The sequence below is a fragment of the Ambystoma mexicanum genome, chromosome 12, assembly GCF_040938575.1.
Source record: "Ambystoma mexicanum isolate Mex_15411 chromosome 12, UKY_AmexF1_1, whole genome shotgun sequence".
Taxonomy (NCBI): domain Eukaryota; kingdom Metazoa; phylum Chordata; class Amphibia; order Caudata; family Ambystomatidae; genus Ambystoma; species Ambystoma mexicanum.
In genome coordinates this window covers 830,580,753-830,601,639 of record NC_090936.1, presented here as the reverse complement: position 1 = coordinate 830,601,639, position 20,887 = coordinate 830,580,753, and the positions used below count along the sequence as shown (strand labels likewise).

At 48.0% G+C, this 20,887-nt stretch overlaps 1 protein-coding gene across 2 annotated transcripts in view; it reads left to right on the top strand.

The window, feature by feature from the left end:
• LRRIQ1 (leucine rich repeats and IQ motif containing 1) overlaps positions 1 to 20,887 on the top strand; it is a 2,234,608-nt gene that overhangs the window by 1,414,309 nt on the left and 799,412 nt on the right. For both annotated transcript variants that reach the window (XM_069629324.1, XM_069629323.1), the window contains one exon: positions 19,020 to 19,109. In XM_069629324.1, the coding sequence (XP_069485425.1) occupies positions 19,020 to 19,109 (90 nt within the window). The remainder of the gene's footprint in view (positions 1 to 19,019; positions 19,110 to 20,887) is intronic.

The following is a 20,887-nucleotide window of genomic DNA, read 5'->3' as shown; positions in this document are numbered from 1 at the left end:
CTACATACTATAGGGGGCACAAGTTCATGGGGATTGGGTGGCGACGACTAGGTATAGGTGCTGCTGCAATGTGGTTGGCTGCGGCTGGAGGACGTCACTGGTTAGCCTCGTGGGTTGGGCTGGGCCTGGCCGGTCAGCTGGGTTCATCCGGGCGGTGTTGTTGTGCCCCTGTGGCCAGCGTCAGAGATGAATGCCTTTTCCTGACTTCTTTGCCCTAGGCCATGCACACCGCAGTCATTCAACCATTTGCAATATTATCTTCCTTAGTAAATCTTCCAATAGGTTATTCTACAGGTTAATGCAACACAGGAGGAATGCACCTAGAGTGGGGTTTATTGGCGATTTATCAATACATGGTTACCAGCGTCCTGTTGACCGGGTACCATAGGTCGTGGGGTTGGGTCTCGGGGCATGGGACAGGCGGTCCATGTCATCATGTCTTGTTGGAAGTCATTATGGATGTGTTGCTGTAATGTTGCCATAATATTGGATGTCCTAATTTTACAGGGGCCATTAACCTAAGGTGAGCCGGTGGGTCGTGGAGCTTAAGGAAGGGCGCCTCTGGATTTGTGTTTTCAGGCTGAGGTTTACTGCTGGGTTGTGAATAATACAGGTGGCGGGCCGTGGCCTTGGGTGCTGCAGGGGGAACTACAAATCTTTGAAGCGGCTCCAGCCGAGTTGGGGGAGGTGGAGCAGCGCGGCACAGGCCTCTGCTTTTTCGTCTGGCAGGCTTCGCTGGGAGGGAGGGGGAATGGCCTTGCATGTGCTCACAAAGGTTTTTTCCTCGTGTGTTGCCGATTTTAGGTGGAAAAAGCATAAACATTCAAATAATACACAGTACTAATTGAGTCATTCCAAAACTCACGTTTTAACATTGCTAATGCCTCTCATATAGCTGATCCGAGCACATTACTTGTACACCATGTTTTTGACAACTACAACATTTTGTTACATGCTTATACATTCGCGGTAAGTGGGGTAGTAGTAAGGTTGGAGGAACACATAGAAACAACTGGCCACTGAGACTGATGGCAGTGCACATAGTGGGCTTGGACACACACGCATAGGTTGCATTTTCGTGCACCCTTTACACGAGCCCTCCATATGGTGGCATTTGTCTTTTCTTTGCACTTTAGCAGCATTAGTTTGGTTATGGCGTGGGACCGTGGGGTGTAATCTTTTCAGTGAAACACATAACAAAAAGACCCCCGGGACGCTTTTACTATTTGCGCATAACTGCAGGGATGTGGGTGTTTCATTCCTAATGTCATATGAGCACACATTCTGCCATATTTATACATTTTACAGTTTTTTTAGTCAAAGAGGTTGTGGAGAGAACGCTTTCATCGCAGGTAGTTTTCTCATTAGTATTTGGGACTTTGCTTTTATCAAATGACCATTTTACAGTTCTTTTTCCACCCAGGCCCTGCTGACCGGGTCATGCTGGGAGCAGCGATACACTGTGGAAGGTGAAATGTTACAGTGTTGGTATCTTACACTAGCTCGTGTCCGTCTTGTTCGTGGGAACGGGCTCTCAGCGGATCTGCCAGAGAGCTGTGACCACAGGGATAATTGAAACTCTCCAAAGGTGGGGGCCGCGCTGCGGTGCGCAGGGCTCACACCATCTTCATTAGACAAAATGGTTTCCGAGGCCTAGCTAAATTCAGCAGGTTTGGTCAATGTCTTCGTCAGGTGACCCACCCACCATCTGGGCCCTGGTGGTAGGGAGGGGACCCCCGACGAGCCATGGCCCTGACCGGGGGAGAGGATGCATGGGAGGGGGGTCTTTTGGACCAATCCTCCCCTACACTTTGAAACGCCATGGATGCATGTGACTTTGAAGGCAACATCTCGGTTTACAGGGGCCCTTGTACATGGCGGTTGATGTTGATTGCAGGCGCCGGGAGTGTTTCTGCATGTGTGTTGCATGCATTGACCCATGTGTTGTGGATGGACAGGATGGAAGTGACATTTGACAGTGCCACTCATGTGTTATTGCTTCCTATCTAGGGTATTTTGTGCTGTACCCTGATGCTTGTGTTCTATGTCTCCCTCTACGCAGCGTCAAGTGAAGAAGAGGGCGGAGACGGTGCTGTGGAGCCAAGCAGCGGGGATGCCTCCACCGGGCGGCGACGCATGGCCCAGCCACCCTCCCAGGAATTACCATCATCCAAGAGCGAGGGGGCTGGTGCCGCTTCTGCCACAACGGCTGTGGCGGAAGGGCCGGGTGAGCCCCCACAGGGGCTTCCAATGGCGGACGACGGTGTGGAGACATCCAGGTTGGTGGTCTCCACAGAGGAGGAGGAGCCCGCTACTGAGCCGCACATCGGGCCTGGTGGGGATAGTACCACTGGTGCAAGTGGTGCAGTCCAGGGCCAGGGTCAGGAGGCAGCACAGGTCACCGCGCAGGGGCCTGTGCATGTCGCTGTCCTTGACCCTGTGACTGCACCATCATGCACCAGCAGGTAGGCCCTGTCCCAGGCCGTCCGCAGGTAGGGGAGAGTGCCATATCACCTGGCTCTCCACTACCTGCGGGTGAGGGGTCCCGCGACCGTATGGGATCCGTCCTGGTGGGTGTCGCGTTGCGCACGCGTGACATTCGTGCTGACGTGCGTTGTTCCTGGGCGGAGAACGCATGCCATTACGAAGAGCAGCGTCGTGACGTGGCACTGCTGGGAGGGGCCCTGGTCGGTGGGTTCCTACATGTGACGCACACTCTGGCGGACCTCTCCTCCTCTGTGGAGGCTATGCGCCGGTTGTTCTCCACATAGTCTTCCGGCCCAGATTCTACCAGGGCCCTCTGTGGACCTGGCCTGACCAACACAGCCAGCTTGGTGGAGATCCCATCCCTGCCACAGTCGGGAGCTGGCGGTCCAGCAGGGGTGGACACCACAACTGGAGACCAGCAGATGGAGGATGTGCAGGCACCATCGGACAGGACACATGGACAGCAGCAGCAGGAGCAGGCTGTAGGTGGGAGCAATGATGGCTCGGGGCCATCAACATCAGAGGGGCAGGCATCGGCCATAGGGCAGGAGGACCCAGGAATGGGAGTGTCTTCTGTGTGGCTGCGGTTTGGCCAGCAGATAGATGCGGAGCGGCAGCGGGCGGAAGAGGCACGGCTCACGATGGTCAGGGCGGAGAACTCCATGCGTAGGGCCCTGAGGCGGGCCGAGTGCCTCGAGGCCATTCGCAGGGACCTGGAGATCCAAATGTCATCATCCCTGCGAACCCTCGGGGCCACGGAAGAGGACCGCCTCCGGGACATTGAGCAGGAGTTTGATGATGCCCTGGCCCGGGACATCAACAAGTGAGCCGTTGGACTTGCCTGCTGCCCTTGTAAATAGTTAGTATAAGGTTTCCTTTCGTTTTTTTCTTTATTTTGGACCGCTTGGACAATGCACCACATTTTTGTATATAGTTTTTTTATTAGGTAGTAGTTTTTGGTAGGTTTCATTTCTTAAGTTGGGCTCATGGACCCTGGATTCTTCAATTGTACATAGTTCTACATTGGATTCATCTTTTTTTATATTTTTTTTGTGTTCACCATGGAGCAATGTTTTTTACTTTTTATTTTCCCTTGGATTTGATTTATTGGACTGTGACTTTGGACAACATTTCTTTTTGGATTTCTTTTGCTTATGTTTTCTTGATTTTCATTATTTATCGGACATGGACCATTTCTTTTGTTATTCCCATTGTTGTGAGTTTAATTTGATTTACATTCATGTTATATTTAATATATATTTTTTTATACTTCCATTTGTGGTATTATCTCATTGGTTTCATGCATGTTATGATATGGGTTTTGACATTCACTTGCACCCATTGTGTGTGTGTAACGGACATGTGTTCATTTACATACTTGCCATTGGGGTTGTATCATGTAATTGACATTTCTATGTGGGTGGATGCGATTCTTGGGTGGGTCTTTGGCATGTGGAGGCTGGCCATAAGGGCCAGGGATCTCGATTGTGATGACATGTTGGCTGTGGGACGTGTGTCTGGGCCTGCTGGCAGGTGCCTTGCACTGCTGGGGGGTGGGAGTGCAGGTATCAGATATGTCTGTTATATCCTCTTCCACTTGTGAAGAGTCTGATTCCCTGTCCTCCCTTTCCTCCTCACCTCTGTAAGGTGTAATGCAAGCTTCGGGTTATCCTGAGTTCGAGTCTTCACCTTTTTTTTTTGTAGATAAGGACGAACGTGAAAGGACGCCACAGTGACACCCAACGGGTGAACTGTGGCTACCCTCCTCAGCCGTTGAACAGTGGGGAAAAAGCCAGTGGCATAAAAAACCCCAGTAAGTTATTCCTCTGCTGAAGAGATGAGTTGATCAGGAAACTCCAGGGGTAGTAAACTTTGACGTATAAACTGCAGTTGAGTGCCTGAGAAACACAGGTAGAGAGTTCCGGTAGCAACAAATCAATTGAGGAAGAGGCAGGCAATCCGTGGGACAGGCAGAGGTCGGTACACAAGAAGTACAGGATAATGCCAATCAGGAAGAGGCAAGGCAGTCCGTTGTACAGACGGAGGTCGATACACAGAATGGCAAAGGCTGAAAGAAAGGGGGGGCAGAATAGAAAAGAGTGAAAGAAGGCAAGCCTGAGGGAAAACAACACAAGACGGGAGGAAGGGACCGGCGGAAGACGGGAGCGGAAAAGTAGGAGGAAGGGCGAAGATACGGAGGCGAGAGGATAAGCTGGAAATAAGAAAGGGAGGAAAAATAGAACGGGGAGACTAGAAACGGTAAGAAGACTAGACTCGTACTCTGCACTTCACCGTGCGTGAAGGAACCAGCAATGGAGGACACAGCTTCCATTTAGACCAAAGCCGCCAGGTTCCCTGAGGTGTGACAGTATGCCCCCTCCTAAGGTCCACCCCTCCTGGCTTTTTAGGATGACTACGGTGGAATTTATATAACAGCAGGGGGGTATTCAAATGAGATCTAGGTTCCCAGGTGTTTTCCAAAGTAGGGTATCCCTTCCAGTGGATTAGATACTCCAAGCGTCCTCTATGATACCGGGAGTCACATATCTGGGCCACCTCATAGACATCTTTAGAAGGATCCTTAGGTACTGAAGTGTTGCTTGTCTTACGGGTCCATCTATCTTCAACAAAGGTCTTTAGTTGAGAAGTGTGAAACACCGGATGAACTCGACGTAAGCTTGAAGGTAGCTGTAGGCGAAAGGCTACAGGGTTTATGACTCGAGTAATCTTGTATGGTCCAATATATCTAGGGGACAGTTTAGAGGGACGTACCCAACGTGGTAGGAATTTGGCCGACAAGAGTACCTTAGAACCAACACCCCATTCAGGAACTGGTCTACGGTGTTTATCCGCTTGGGTTTTGTTTCTTTCTTGGTCCTCCTTCAATCCCAGCCTAGCCTTGTTATGTGCCTCTCGGATTGTTGCCAATGAGGCTTCGGCAGAAGGTACTGAGCTCTCTATGTGAGCTAATGGAAGTAGGGTGCGGGGATGGTAACCATAAGTACAGTAAAAAGGGCTAATCCTGAGGGCAGAGTGTCTAGCGTGATTGTAAGAAAAGTCTGCCGTCGGGCGTAACTGGACCCAATTGTCTTGTTATGGTTAACAAAACACCGGAGATACTGCTCTAACGTACCGTTGAGGCGCTCCGTTTGTCCGTTAGATTGTGGATGGAATCCCGAGGTGAGAGCTCTCTCTATGCCCAACCCTTTACAGAGAGCGGACCAGAAATGGGATGTGTACTGGCTGCCTAGGTCCGAAATTATCTTAGTAGGTAGACCGTGTAACTTGAATATGTCTCTCAAGAGGATTTCTGCCATACAGGAGGCAGAAGGAACTCTGGGTAAGGGTGAGAAATGTGCCAACTTGGTGAAGGAATCAACCACCACCAATATACAGGTACAACCTTGCGACTCTGGCAAATCCACAATGAAATCGGTAGACACAGTGGTCCAAGAGCCAGTAGGAATGGCACAGGGTTCCAACAATCCCAGAGGTCGTTGCGTGGAGGATTTGTTCCGAAGGCAGGTGGTACAAGACTGGACATATTGTTTGGTATCTTCCCTCATGTTGGGCCAAAAGAAATGTCGTACCAGATAATCTTGAGTGCAACGAATGCCACGATGTCCAGCAAACTTGGAGTCATGACACCAGGACAGTGCGATCTTTCTTAAAGCTGGGTGGGTAGGTACAATTTATCGTTTACCAGATAAAGTCCGTCTTCAACGACGTACTCAGTCAGGTTGTCATGCATTTCGTCTTCGAATCTTCCTCCTGAATCGTCCTTGACTTGTAAAAAAGTAGATATAACTCCAATTCTTTGAGACCTTGAAAACATCAACTCAGTCGTGGATTCCGGTTCTGACAGATAGTCACTGCGTCGGAACAGGGCATCAGCTACCAGGTTTTGTTCGCCTGGGATATAGGTAACATCGAAGTCAAACTGGGCGAAGAAATGTGCCCACCTTGCCTGCCTGGTATTATAGCATTCAAATTGGCGTAATACTTGCAGATTTTTGTGATCCGTACGAAGGGTAAAAGGATGTTCCCCACCTTGGAGAAGGTGGCGCCATTCAGCACAGGCTAATTTCATGGCGAGTAATTCTTGCTCTATAACAGAGTAGTTACGTTGGCTGATGTTTAGGGTTTTGGAGAAATAGGACACCGGGTGTTCCTTACCATGGTGTTCTTGTAGTAAGACCGCTCCTACTGCGGCTGAAGAGGCGTCAGTTTCCACAATGAACGGGCTGTGCTGGTCGGGTTGTCTTAAAACAGGAGCCGAACAAAAGGTCCGTTTGAGTTGTTGAAAACTCTTGTCCGCCTGGGGGGACCATTGGAACAGAGAGGAGGACTTCTTGAGAAGAGTGGTCATTGGAAGTACTTGTTGAGAGAAATTTGGGCTGAATTTTCGGTAGAAATTAGAAAGGCCAAGGAATCTCTGGATGTCCTTAACAGTTTTAGGAGACGGCCAGTCTAGGATGGAATTGACCTTTTGTGGGTCCATGGCTATGCCCTCAGAGGAAAGGATGTAACCTAAGTAGGAAATGGACTTAGCCGAAAAGACACACTTTTCAAGTTTGACAGAGAGATGATTGTCTTTTAATCTGTGAAACACCTCCTGGACATGGATATTATGTTCTTCTTGTGTGAGAGAGAAGATAAGGATATCATCTAGGTAGATGATGATTGAGTGTCCCAAGAGATCAGAAAAGAGTCTGTCCATGAAGCGTTGGCAAATGGATGGAGCATTGACAAGGCCAAAAGGCATTACTTGATACTCGTAAAGTCCAAAGGGGGTCCTGAACGCAGTTTTCCACTCATCCCCAGATTGGATACGAAGCAGATGGTAAGCGTTACGTAGATCCTGTTTAGTAAATATTGTGGCCGACTGAACGGCGTGAATGATTTTGGATATAAGTGGCATGGGATATCTGTCCTTTGTGGTTACCTTGTTTAGCCCCCTGTAATCGATACACGGGCGTAGTTCCTGTGTGTCTTTCTTGGGGATGAAGAATAAAGAGGCCCCTGCAGGAGATCTAGAAGGCCTAATCAAGTCATTGGCCAGATTATTGTCTAGGTATTCTCGCAGATACCTTCTTTCTTGAAGTGTCAAAGGAAACATCCGACAAAAGGGGACCAAGGCCCCAGGATGTAGATCGATCCTGCAATCTTCAGGTCTGTGAGGAGGAAGCTCTAGAGGAATGTTCTCTGTCACTACATCGGTGTATTCTTTGAGAAAGGAGGGTAAGCAATGTATAGTCTTGGATTCCACTCCACAGACTGTTCGCACCGCTGCAAAGGTCGGTTTGTGCAGACAGTTCGTTTTACAGAAGGTTGAGTGAAAGCTTAGAAGATTTCTGGTCCAGTCTATGGAAGGGTTGTGTCGACAAAGCCAACCTATTCCCAGAATCAGAGGGAAGTGAGCTGATCTGATAATGTCAAAGGATAGACGTTCAGAATGTTGCATGATACACACGGTGAGGACCTCTGTGGAATGAGTGATCAGGCCTGAGCTTAATGGTTCGCCGTCAACACCCTCTACCTTCTGATCCTCGGTCTTGGCTACTCGAATAAGTCTGTGGCTTTCCGCCCACTGAGTGTCAATGAAATTGCCTGCGGCCCAACAATCCAGGAGGGCCTGGGTCTGAATCGAGGTCTTGCCGATCAGTAGGGTGATCGAAAGGGTAACAAAGGGACTAGGATTATTCCCTCGGTAGTGAGTCCCCAAACTTACCGAGGTTGCTCGTTTCCTGAGCGTCTCGGGGGTGCATCTGGGCAGTCTCGAAGTAAATGAGTCGAAGATCCACAGTACATACACAGACTTCCTTCTCGCCTTTTCCTGCGTTCTTCAACCGTGAGAGGGGCGCGGGTAGTACCAATCTGCATAGGCTCTTCTCGAGTGGAGCGTGTCGAGGAAGGTGATGTCAGAGGGAGGGAAACTGGAGGTATAGGGATTCCAATCTTTGTTTTTCGACGCTCTGCTCGCCGTTCGATTAACCGAAAATCTATCCGCAAAGTGGCTGTGATAAGATCCGTGAAGGTGAGAGGTCTTTCTATTCGTGCTAGTTCGTCCTTTAATTCTTCTCGCAGACCTCTCCGGAATATGGCGTATTGTGCCTGTTCTTGCCAACCCGCCTCAGCAGCAATTTGTTTGAACAACGTGATGTAGGACATTAAGTCTGAGTTCCCTTGTCTGATGTCCAACAGGTCCTCGGAGGCCAAATACGTGCTCTCGATACGTAGGAAGGTCTGTTTCATCAATGTCTTGAATGCTTCGTAATCTTGTAACACGGGATCTGCTCTGTTGACCAGCGGGGTAGCCCAGGCCAGGGCATTGCCTGACATGTGAGTAATCATAAACCCGACCTTAGCATGCCCCGAAGAGAATATTTGGGAACCAATGGAGAAATGCAGGTTACAAGCATCCAAGAACTCCTTTAGACTCTTGGGCAAACCATCAAACTTCCCTGAGACTAGGGGTAATGGAGGTAGATCCGTAGTAGGTGGGTCCCGTTCTGCAATTCTCTGCTGTAAAGTGGCATTTGTGCCTTTGAGATTTTTAACTTCTAAGTTCAAGTTCTGGACTGCTGCCACTAACTCCTGCACCTGTTGCGGAGTGGCCATAATGATTTGTGGGCGTTGCAAACTATAAGATATGTCTGTTATATCCTCTTCCACTTGTGAAGAGTCTGATTCCCTGTCCTCCCCTCCCTCCTCACCTCTGATTTTCCGGTGTAATGCAAGCTTCGGGTTATCCTGAGTTCGAGTCTTCACCTTTTTTTTTTGTAGATAAGGACGACCGTGAAAGGACGCCACAGTGACACCCAATGGGTGAACTGTGGCTACCCTCCTCAGCCGTTGAACCGTGGGGAAAAAGCCAGTGGCATAAAAAACCCCAGTAAGGTATTCCTCTGCTGAAGAGATGAGTTGATCAGGAAACTCCAGGGGTAGTAAACTTTGACGTATAAACTGCAGTTGAGTGCCTGAGAAACACAGTTAGAGAATTCCGGTAGCAACAAATCAATTGAGGAAGAGGCAGGCAATCCGTTGGACAGGCAGAGGTCGGTACACAAGAAGTACAGGATAATGCCAATCAGGAAGAGGCAAGGCAGTCCGTTGTACAGACTGAGGTCGATACACAGAATGGCAAAGGCTGAAAGAAAGGGGGGGGAATAGAAAAGAGTGAAAGAAGGCAAGCCTGAGGGAAAACAACACAAGACGGGAGGAAGGGACCGGCGGAAGATGGGAGCGGAAAAGTAGAAGGAGGAAGGGCGAGGATACAGAGGCGAGAGGATAAGCTGGAAATAAGAAAGGGAGGAAAAATAGAACGGGGAGACTAGAAACGGTAAGGAGACAAAAACTCTGAGGAGCGAAGTACAAGGAGTACGGCAGCACAGGCGATCAGAGATACTGTTCGTTGCAACAAGAAGTGGGAGGCTAAAGAACCGGCGTCGGAATGCGTAGAAATAAAAGTCTAGACCCCTACTCTGCGCTTCGCCGTGCGTGAAGGAACCAGCAATGGAGGACGCAGCTTCCATTTAGACCAAAGCCGCCAGGTTCCCTGAGGTGTGACAGCAGGGGACATGTGTGGGGGCCTGCTGGCAGGTGCCCTGCACTGCTGGGGGATGGGGGTGCAAGGGGACTGTTAAGGAGAATTCTCTGTTTAGGCTAAATTTCCTAACCTAGTGAGTCCCCCAGCAGCTTTGCTGGATTTTTGGGGTTAATTTTTTTCTCCTGCCAAGAGTGAGACTTTTTTACCCTCACTCTTGGGCATGATTTGAGTGTGTTTCTTTGACTCTAGATGTGTTTAATGGGCTATGGGGTCTTTTACTCCATAGGACTTCATGTGTTTTTGTGATGTGTGTTACACAGCACCCTCAGTGCAGTAACACAGGGGTGTCATAGTGACCCCCCAGTATAGACTCCATACCCTGGGACTGACTACTGTCTCCCAGGGCATGTAAAGTCACCATTGACTTTACTAGTCTCAAATTCTGAACAGAGTCAGTACAAACATTCATATTGTGGACGTACTGGCCGGGGCAATTCGACTGCCCCGGGGTCTGTTAGACGAGGGGGCACGTCTCCGTCCCCCCTGATCGAGTTTTGGCTGGTGGCAGTGGATACTTCTTTTTATATTCGACCGCAAATATATTCCTATGGGATTTTCCCATTGTTCGAGGCTACCAACTTTAATTATTTAATTCCTATAGCCTCGAACAAACCGCTGGTTTATTTAATTAATATTAATTCTCCGGTTGGTATTTTTTGCCAGGACTCGGTTCTAAAATGGCGTTTGTGTTCTCTTCTGTGACTCCAACCCAAGTCGAGCCCTTTGTTCCACTTTTTTGGCGGGCTTCTCCACAGAAGCCTCCAAAAGTGGTGCCACTCTGTCTGGGTACCACAGGGGGCGTGGGAGGGGGTTTAGGCACCCTGGACTGAGTTGCCTAGGCAACTCAAGTCGCACTCCGTCCTGATTGGCCCAAGTGGTGAGCCGGCCGGCTCCTCACTTAGCATGTTTGAGTGACAGCTAGGCTGAGTGAATGGGGGTCTTCTGCATAAAAGCAGGGCTTTGGGGACTGGAACTTTAGACGTCGCCACAGGACCTAAGAATCTGACGAGGGAGAAGCTGAGCCGACCTGCTACGACGACACTACCGGTGGAGCCCTGCTGAACCGTCGCACCACTTTTCCCAACGACAGACGAGATCTCCAGCCCGGAGAGTCTTCTTCCTTCCACTGGTGGGGATAGCCGGTCTGCTTCCTTTTTCGCTTCCTGGAACAACTCGTGGCCGCTTTGCCTGTGCCAAGCACCCCGGCAACCGGGACACCACGTTTTACCACTACCGCGAATCCAAGGGTAGTACCTTTAACCGGAAAACTCTGCGGCTGGTTTCTTCCCTGACAGTGCAACAACCTTCCTCTTTCCTCCACGTCGAGATCTCCTCTTCCTTTGGACGAAGCTGCGACTTGCACCTGCTGCCGGGAACTGCCCCCGCTGGAGGATCCTTTCCACCTAAGGTACCGTGTTCCGCCTGGCTTCCCTTACAACCGACTGTACGGGGTAGATTTAGCCCCCGGCTTTCGAACCTGGGTTAGCCTGGGACACCCTGGCTAAACTTTTCTGAGCCTAACTAAAACCTCTCTGAACTCCCTGCAAGACTTTTTAAGCCTGTTGTCATTGTGTGATCTTGGGTACATTTGTGCCCTGCTCTCTCTAAGAGTGGGCCCGGCCTATGGACTTTGGCTCACAAGTAACTTTTGACTTTCCTGCCTTGCTTAAGAGTTCCTAAGTATTAGTGTGGTGTATTTTCCTACATTCTGCCTTTTTCCCTCTCTTTTTCGTTAACTTATTGGAGTGCCATCTATAGTTAAGAACTCACCTCTGTCTGGAAATAAGTGGTGTTAACTAAGACTTGTCTGATAAGGAATAAGGGATGTTTATATAATAATAGTAACTGTGTTTAGAGTGATTTACAATGTTAGTGCTGGAGTGTTTCAATAAGTGTGTTTTTAAATAAATAATTATATACCTTGATACCAAAGCTCTGGTCAGTGTTTGCTTGTGCTATTGTATCTGAGTGCCTATTTTGTACACTTTACATACTGCCTAGCTCTTCTTGAGGGACGTCTGACTGCTCAGCCACAGCTACCAGGTAAATCTGGGTGGTACAGACTGCTACCAAGTGGGTTTACTGCCAACACCTGTAGTCCTAAATCTTTTGCAGTGGTCCCCAAGGGAACTGCACAGGTTTCTGCCTAACAGGGACATGAGTGGGACATGAGTGGGGGCCTGCTGGCAGGTGACCTGCACTGCTGGGGGTGGGGGTGCTGAGGGACATGAGTGGGGGACATGAGTGGGGGCCTGCTGGCAGGTGCCCTGCACTGCTTGGGGGGTGGGGGTGGAAGGGGACATGAGTGGGGGCCTGCTGGCAGGTGCCCTGCACTGCTGGGGGGTGGAGGTGAAAGGGGACATGAGTGGGGCCCTGCTGGCAGGTGCCCCTCAGTGCTGGGGGTGCAAGGGGACATGAGTGAGACATGAGTGGGGGCCTGCTGGCAGCTGCCCTGCACTGCTGGGGGGTGGAGGTGAAAGGGGGGGGACATGAGTAGGGGCCTGCTGGCAGGTGCCCCTCAGTGCTGGGGGGTGGGGGTGCAAGGGGACATGAGTGAGACATGAGTGGGGGCCTGCTGGCAGGTGCACTGCACTGCTGGGGGGTGGGGGTGCAAGGGGATGTGAGTGGGGGCCTGCTGGCAGGTGCCCCTCAGTGATGGGGGGTGGGGCTACAAGGGGACATGAGTGGGACATGAGTGGGGGCCTGCTAGCAGGTGCCCCTGACTGCTGGGGGGTGGGAGTGCTGGGAGACATGAGTGGGGGCCTGCTGGCAGGTGCCCTGCACTGCTTGGGGGGGTCCAAGGGGGTAATGTGTTGGTGATCACTAGTGCAAGGTGACATGTGGCTTGGCTGGGGGAGCATGCCCATGGTGGATGGGCTGCCTGCGGGACATGACCAGGGGTGCAGGGTAGTCCCCTGTGGTGTGGGCTGCCTGCAGGGGCCGTGGAGGGTGTAGAGGGAACACCTGGGAGGACCCACACTGGCAATTCACGTGTAGGACTCCCCTGCACCCCCGAAATACACGTACCCCACTCGCACAGGGCCTATCGCGTGTGAAACTTCACGCGCACCCCAGTAATACACATACCCTGCTGAAATCACGTGTGGAACTTCCCGCGCACCCCAGAAATACACATACCCTGCTGAAATCGTGTGTTAAACTTTCTCGCTCCCCAGAAATACATGTACTCTGCTGAAATCGCATGTGGAACTTCCCGTGCACACCAGAAATACACGTACCCTGCTGAAATTGCGTGTTAAACTTCCTCGCTCCCCAGAAATACACGTACCCTGCTGAAATCGCGTGTGGAACTTCCCGCGCACACCAGAAATACACGTACCCTGCTGAAATCGCGTGTGGAACTTCCCGCGCACCCCAGTAATACACGTACCCTGCTGAAATCGCAGGTTAAACTTCCCCGCACCCCAGAAATACACATACCCTGCTGAAATCGCGTGTGGAACTTCTCGCGCACCCCAGTAATACATGTACCCTGCTGAAATTGTGTGTTAAAATTCCCCGCACCCCAGAAATACACGTACCCTGCTGAAATCGCGTGTGGAACTTCCCGCGCACCCCAGTAATACACGTTCCCCACTTGGCGTTTGCTGTTTGGCAGCCCTGTATACTGGTCCAGGGTTTGCGCAGCCCTTTGCGCTGAATTGGGAATTTTGATGGCTTTTCCTTGCTCAAGGGCGTTCTTGGGGGCGTAACTGGCACTGCTGCAGGGTCGCTGCGCCACTGCGCCACGGCTGGTTTTGGAGGCTAAAATCCATGAGTGCGCGGAAATCGATTTTAGTGCATGCGGCTAGCGCAGACATTCGCACGCGCACACTGTGCACCAGCCGCGTGCGCCACTTTTTTGCGAAATTCTATGAATTACCCTGTATATATATTTATTGAACGTTGATAGGACATTACTTTATTTTTGACTGTCATTCTCCTTTGACATCACATTCACACCCCTCTTGAGAGTATAGCCCACCCTCGGCCAAAGTTACCACAAAAGGCGAAGGAGGTATATCGCCTAACTGAGACTGTTTTACTTTTATGATTTTGCTGACCTCTGCACATCCTTGTACTCATTTAGAGCATAAGTCAGTTTGTCACAGTGATCCATTCCAAGCAAAAAAAGTACCTGAGGTTTGTAGTTGGCAATGTCCACTATCAGTTTATGGCCCCGTCCTGCAGCCTGTCTTGAATGCCCATTTTCATCCAGTAGTTGGTTGTGGTGCATACTTGTCTTGGCAGTGATCTCGTTCACTCAATTTCCTACCTGGATGATTGACTCGTGCCAACATGCTCTCCAGAGTCAGTGTTGGCCCACCTGTACAACACTTGCTATCTGCTGTGCACAGCATAGACATTTACTTCAACGTCACAAAGTTGCATATCACACCCTCTCAGATGCTCCGGTTCATCATGGCTATTCTGGACACATGCTCCGAATAGGGTCTTCCCACTGAAGGACCATGTTGTCGAAATCATTCAAATGGTGCTGCTTTTCGAATCCTGCAGCCAAATCCTGGGCTCTCTTTCTTCACAGTTTGCGTCTCATTGCCTCTTACATCTTTTGGGTCCCAGAGGCCCTGTGGTGTATGTGTTTGTTTCAGTTGTTGTTATGTTGTGAATGGACTCAGTTTCAGGGCAAAATAACAGCTGTTTTGCAGGCCCGACCAATATGTCACAGGATATTCTCTAATGAGGCCTCAAAGTCAACTTGCTGAGGGGGAGCCCGTTCCCCAACTTTGGCCTCAGTTGACCGTATTCACAGACACCTGTTTGAAGGGCTGAGGTGCTTACTTGAATAATCTGATGGTGAGAGAAGCCTGTGGTCGCCTGTGTGTGTGAGAATACATCTACCTTCTGGAGCTGCGGGACATCAGGCTGGCCCTGTTTGCTTTCCTTCCATTGACAAGTGTGTGCAGATTCTGATGGACAACACCATGCCCATGCCATGCACCTCAACAAGTGAGTTATACCTGGCCATAGTGTGAGGTTGTTCCCTTTGTTCAGGGAAGCAATGCTTACATGGTTCTGGGCTCTGGAGAACGACGTCTCCCTTTCGGCAGCCTATGAGAGGGCTGGGATGGAGCAGGTGTTTGTTGGTCTCACACGTATAGGAATTCTCAGGATGTTCTGAATAAGCTCTTCTCTTCATTACTTCATTAAGGGTACTCAAGTGACCTCCTTTGCCTCCAGTGTCAAACAGGAGTGTGAACTGTTTTGCTCTCAAGAGATTCCCCTGCAGGGGCATCCACAGCAACTAGTTAATTGTAGAGTGGAACTTTGATCTCCTCTATGGTTGTTCTTTGATTATGTCATACCACTTTACTCATGAGCCTGCAGAGTTTCTTCTTCATGTTGATTGCACTGGAGAATGTGGTATGCAAAGCTTGTGGATACTTCCATCTGTCCTTCCTGTCCCCTGCTGGTGAGGTTGAACTTGCCCTGTCAATCAGAGAGCAAGCTACTCCGTCGAAGTCTGTGCAGTCTCAGCCTTCCTACTTGGCTTTTATGAGACTGAGGTAAAAAGAGTGGAATTTGCCTAATGATGTCATGCATGTGCTGTTTTCAGTCAGGAGTCGGGCACCAAGTTGATCTACACCTGCAGGTGGTGTAAGTTCTATGCTTGGTGCCACGAGAAGGGTTCCGGATCTTTTGCCTTGTCCTACCTCTTATTTTCTCGATTTCTTGTTTTCCTCGGCCCACAAGGGTCAAATAAATTCTTCTCTTGTCTTATGAGGACGTCATCTTGGGAGAAAATGTTTTGAAATGTTCATTCTCTATTTGGAGGGGAAGAATTCCCAGAGGAGGGCAGAATTGGGGTACTAAGGACAATAATGGGTTGTAGAAAACCATTGAGAGAACTCAGGAATTCCGTCCAGCCCCCAAAGATTCTCTTGTGGAGTAAAGAGTGAGTTGTCGAAACTGGGGGCGGGCCTCTGTCTTTTTGAAAAGGCTAACTGTAGGGGACCCAACAGAGTAAAACAGGGGGAGAGTCATCTTCGCTAGAAAGAGGCTGGACTCCCACCTCACCTAGCAGGCAGAAAAAGAAGTGCGCTACACTAGAGAAGCCCTTCTGGGTACATGGAGAGCAGGCAGGTAAACTATTGTAGCACGATTGAAGAAATAAGAGGGAAATATAAGGGTGAGTCAATTATTAGAGCACGGGAGTGGATTTTAATAGGAATCACAGTAATTTGCAATGCTTTTTCTCTGACTACTTTAGGAGGTTGTAAGGAAATGTATTTATTTATGATATAGATTCTTTAAGGAATTTGCCATGATTCGAGCGCTATTTCGGTATGAAGCTGATTCCCAGGTTCCGTGCATGTTCTGACACTTGTTGTGGCCAGATGTGCAACATTGCATAGCAGTTTCCCTTCATCTTGCTGCTGGTTGGGGTGAACTGGTATGCAGTCTCTCTCCCAGTCTGCACCTTTAAGTGATGTGAGCTTGCAATTGTCCCACCCCTGCTTCAACTATCTTATTTGTGGAAGGCATTATATGCTGCCCCTGCCCTTGCTTGAATCTACCTGTTCTCTTTGTGCTTTGAGATCATGTACCTGAGGGGAGGGACAGTGTTTTGGGAAAAGGGGAGCTGGGAACAGGGAATGCTTTAAACAGGATTAATTGTGTCAGAGAGGACGGCAAATGGCCTTCACCTTGGGCAGGAAATATCCTTGAATTGGCCTTGAGGAGGTGGGTACATAGTTTTGATCACTTCTTGGATAGTCTATACTTTCCAGTTCCTATGGATGGTGTCTCAGCGTGTGGTCTGTAGTCATAACCTGTTCAGAACATTGCAGGAATCGGAAATGAAACCAGGAATAGATCATTTTCAATGCAGTGCTAGGTAGTTTGTTCTACTAGAGAGAGACTTTTGAGTGTTTGTGTAACATTAACGTGTACAGTTTGAACAGCAGGCCGATTTATATAATAATGATCCCAGCATCTGATATGGCTGTGTTTACCCCTCTTGAAGTGTTTGGGGTAAACTGGTGCCACCTAATAACGGGGCCTCTAGTTTACTGCTTTACAGAGAAGAGGAATTAAAGAGATGTTTAGCAAGGAGCTTATTTAATCATAGGCTATCTGTTGTGATCTACAGAACACAAAGTTATAATCTGAAGCCAGCCTTTTAATAGAAAAAAAAAATCTTTAGTGAACATTTTTGTAAGAATATTCTGAAATTGCACGGAAGGAGATTGTTGTGAAAGGTTTAGCAATGACAAGGTAACAACTCTATTAACTTCTTTGTACGCTGCAATATCTGAATCATCCAGGTTGACGATATAGGCTAGAGTATGGAAGGGGAATACAGTAATGCAGTATACAATATGATGAATATAAGAGATACCTTTAGCCATACCATTTACAAATAAGATTAAAATCCACTTTGAAAGGTAGGCTCTTATTAAACCATAACACCACCTTGTTTCTGTCCAGATGTAATGACATCTATAAATTATTTATCTCCAATTCCAACATGTTGCCTGCTGATCTCCATGTCAAAAATGGTTGGCCTCTCTGGCCAATATACTGCTGCTACGTGGGAAAAAAAGTGCAACTGCAAGTATTTAAGATAGCTAAAGCCACAAATCTAACTCAGACTGTATTTTATATTTTAAGTATGGATTACCTTACTCCTAAATGTGTTTCTAGATTTGCTCCCAACTTGACAAACCTTTGCTGGTCTTGCAAAGAATTTGCTGCTGATTTAAAACACTGTGGGCCTCATTGCGAGTTTGGTGGTATATGGGTGGTAAATCTGCCCAGATACCACCAAACTGAATTACTGTTACCACCACTTGGTAACAATTTTTGGCCTCAATGGGGCTTCTTTGGCATAATTACTGTGGCGGTAATTTCGCCACAGTAATTCCACAGATTCTGCCAATTGTGGTGCATGGTGCTAGAGGTAAATCCTCCACTTCAGGGCCATATTCGTAGCATGGCGGAGCGGGAACATTGGTGGTAATTCAGTTACCTCAATTTTTTGCACGCTCTGCCATACTTGTAATGAGACCCATCTTTTACTACAAATTTTCATTTTCATTTTGGGTAAGGATTTGGATAACACTAAAATAAATGTTCAATTTTACTGCTCAACTCTATCTTGGCAATCTAATTGCTGGAACACATGTTTACTCTGATTCAAGCAATATTCCCTCTCCCATGTTATTTCAATTACTGGTTATTATTGGTTTCCGCCTGATGTCTTCTAACTGGAAATGTTTTGATTTCTCATCTTATGCCTCTTGGTGGGAGTATATATATGCTTCATCCATAGAATGGAAAAAGGTTGTGCCACTTCTCTAATTGATGTGTGTAAACGTTGAATCCACTGATAAAATATCTCAATGCCTCCTCAGTGGATTCTTTTAAATGTATTGCTTCAGTTTTAGTTTTGTTTGATGTTCCCTCTCCTCTTGTCTTGACCTGTCTGTCTTTTATGGTCTTGTAGTCCTTTTAGATCTATATCTAACATCTATTACTCCAGTGTATACATATCTTGAGTTTTGCAAATGACATTTTAGTGACTTTATTTATTTTTGCATTCATTGTAACCTTGATACACTACTTTGATGCCTTTTAATTGTTAACTCAATTTACATATTTACCCAGGGTTACTGATTTGACAAGTCTTATTATTGTTATTATTTACTGAATGTTATATTATGAATGTATTCATTATAAATACTTAATAAAAAGTGCTTAACAAAGAAAAAACATCTCTTGCCTATCGCAAGACATGTCTGGCATGCTTTGAATGAGCAATGAGTGCTGATTATGATGTATTGTGTAAGCATTACACGCAGTTTTTAAGACAGCTTAAATCACACTTTATCCAAGTTCTTGAATGTAGACTGATTGTATATATTCTTTCATCTCTTTGATGTTGTTTCCTTTTGCACAGGCTGCCCTAGAAAAGGAATGGCTGGCTTTGGATTCTTCGCCCTTTTCTTCGAAAACATTGTTGCTTTCAAACCAGCTGTACCGGCCAAAGGTAACAAGTCATGGAAACGTCTTCCCCGTGTGCCTTCATAAGTATAAACAACAATCAGTTGATCTGTATTTAAATTTATTGATTTGAAAAACACTATTACTTTTAGAAGCCTGGGACTTTCTCCTCATCTCCAGCTGCAACCTTTCATTGGGCTTTTCTTTCATTCGCTTGAATTTGTGTCTTTGCGTTGGATTTCTTTCAACACTTTACTTCACAGTAGCAGGGAAAATAAATGAGCTGTCTCTGCCGTACTTATGGCAGATCAGACAAAATTACAAGTTGACACTGTATGTAAATATCCTAAATTCTGCAGTACAGCGGATGTTAACGCCTAATGAATTTCAAAAGAACTGGGAAATCTTTGGATCGTCTTTACACAATCCTTTTCTGGTTTTGGCACATTTCGGTGGTGCAAAGCATTGCCATATGTGGCAAAACCTTTGCTACACGAGAGAGAGAAGGGGTGTTGGAAACCAGAATATCTGTGTGGAAGGGCAACTTGCGATATCGATGGTATGAAACGGAAAAAGTACTGTTTGTTAATTTAAGTGACTTTCTGCCGTTTAAACCAAGGTCCAATGGTTTTGTATTAATTGGGGGCAATCTGGAGTTGCCTTGAAATCAAGTGCTTTCATTCTGTTTTGGTGCTCAGTGATCCTTCCTTTGTTGCTGGTTAGCCCTGTGCATGCCTCCAGCTTCTCTTTTTTTGTTTAAAGATATGAGTTTGGCATTAGTTATTCATATCCTACAATGTAGCTCTGAGCAGAATGGTCTTTACAGGCAATTGTTGTGGTACATAAGTGAATTTCTCTAACACTGCCCCTCTCCCCCCTGTCCATCCTTACAAGATATACCCGGAAGGGTCCCCATAAGGCTTTCGGTCTGCATCTTGATACAACCATTGCCATATATCCCTCCTCCATTTCATTAACAAACGTTTGTGCCTTAAGCCATTCTGCCCCAGTTGGAGCTACTTTAGATTTCCAGTACACCAATATACTTTTCTTGGCTAATATACAACTCAGATTGAGTAATCTATGCACCCCTACTATGACACCTTCTCAATGCCACCCAGGAGGTACTTAGGGGTGGGAGCACAGATGTTATCTGCACCATGTTGTACAAAACATCTGCCACTTCCAGTCAAAACTGTGCAATCAGCGGGCAGCCCCAGTACATGTGAAATGAGTCCGCCCGTGCCCTTCTGCACTTCACACATCCATCACTTACGTTTGGAGCAAATTTGGAAATATGCACTGGTGTGTAATGTAGCTAATTCAGTACCTAAAATTGTATCAGAAGGAGCCTCACATTAAGCAAGACTTCCTTCGTCAATTGACACCACCTCTGCCATTTATCTTCCTGTATTTCGGTGCCTAAATCCGCCTCCATTTTCTGATGTGCCCCATTTAGTGAGGTCTGCCCTTATTAACATAGACGGTATAGCCTGGATACCAGCCTCCTGGCCTCTCCGCTGGTCGCCACTGCCTCCAAGCATTCATTTGTATCTTGTTCCCGCAGACACGACAGTCATCGATGGCGGACCACCGCTGTCAAAGCTGTTCAATGGTCTTTGTGGCACCGCTGGCGCCGGGGGAAGAGTTCTGTACACTTTGTTTGGGAAGACAGACACATGTGTGTGCCATCACGCTTTTTTCTCAGTAGTCTAGTCTTCCCCCAAGTTGGCCGCTGGGATTCGGAAAGCCTTTTAGAAGCAGCTGAGCCCCATTGCAACCCTCTTGCTTTCTAGCCCCCGGGGCGACGCTAGTGCTCCCTGT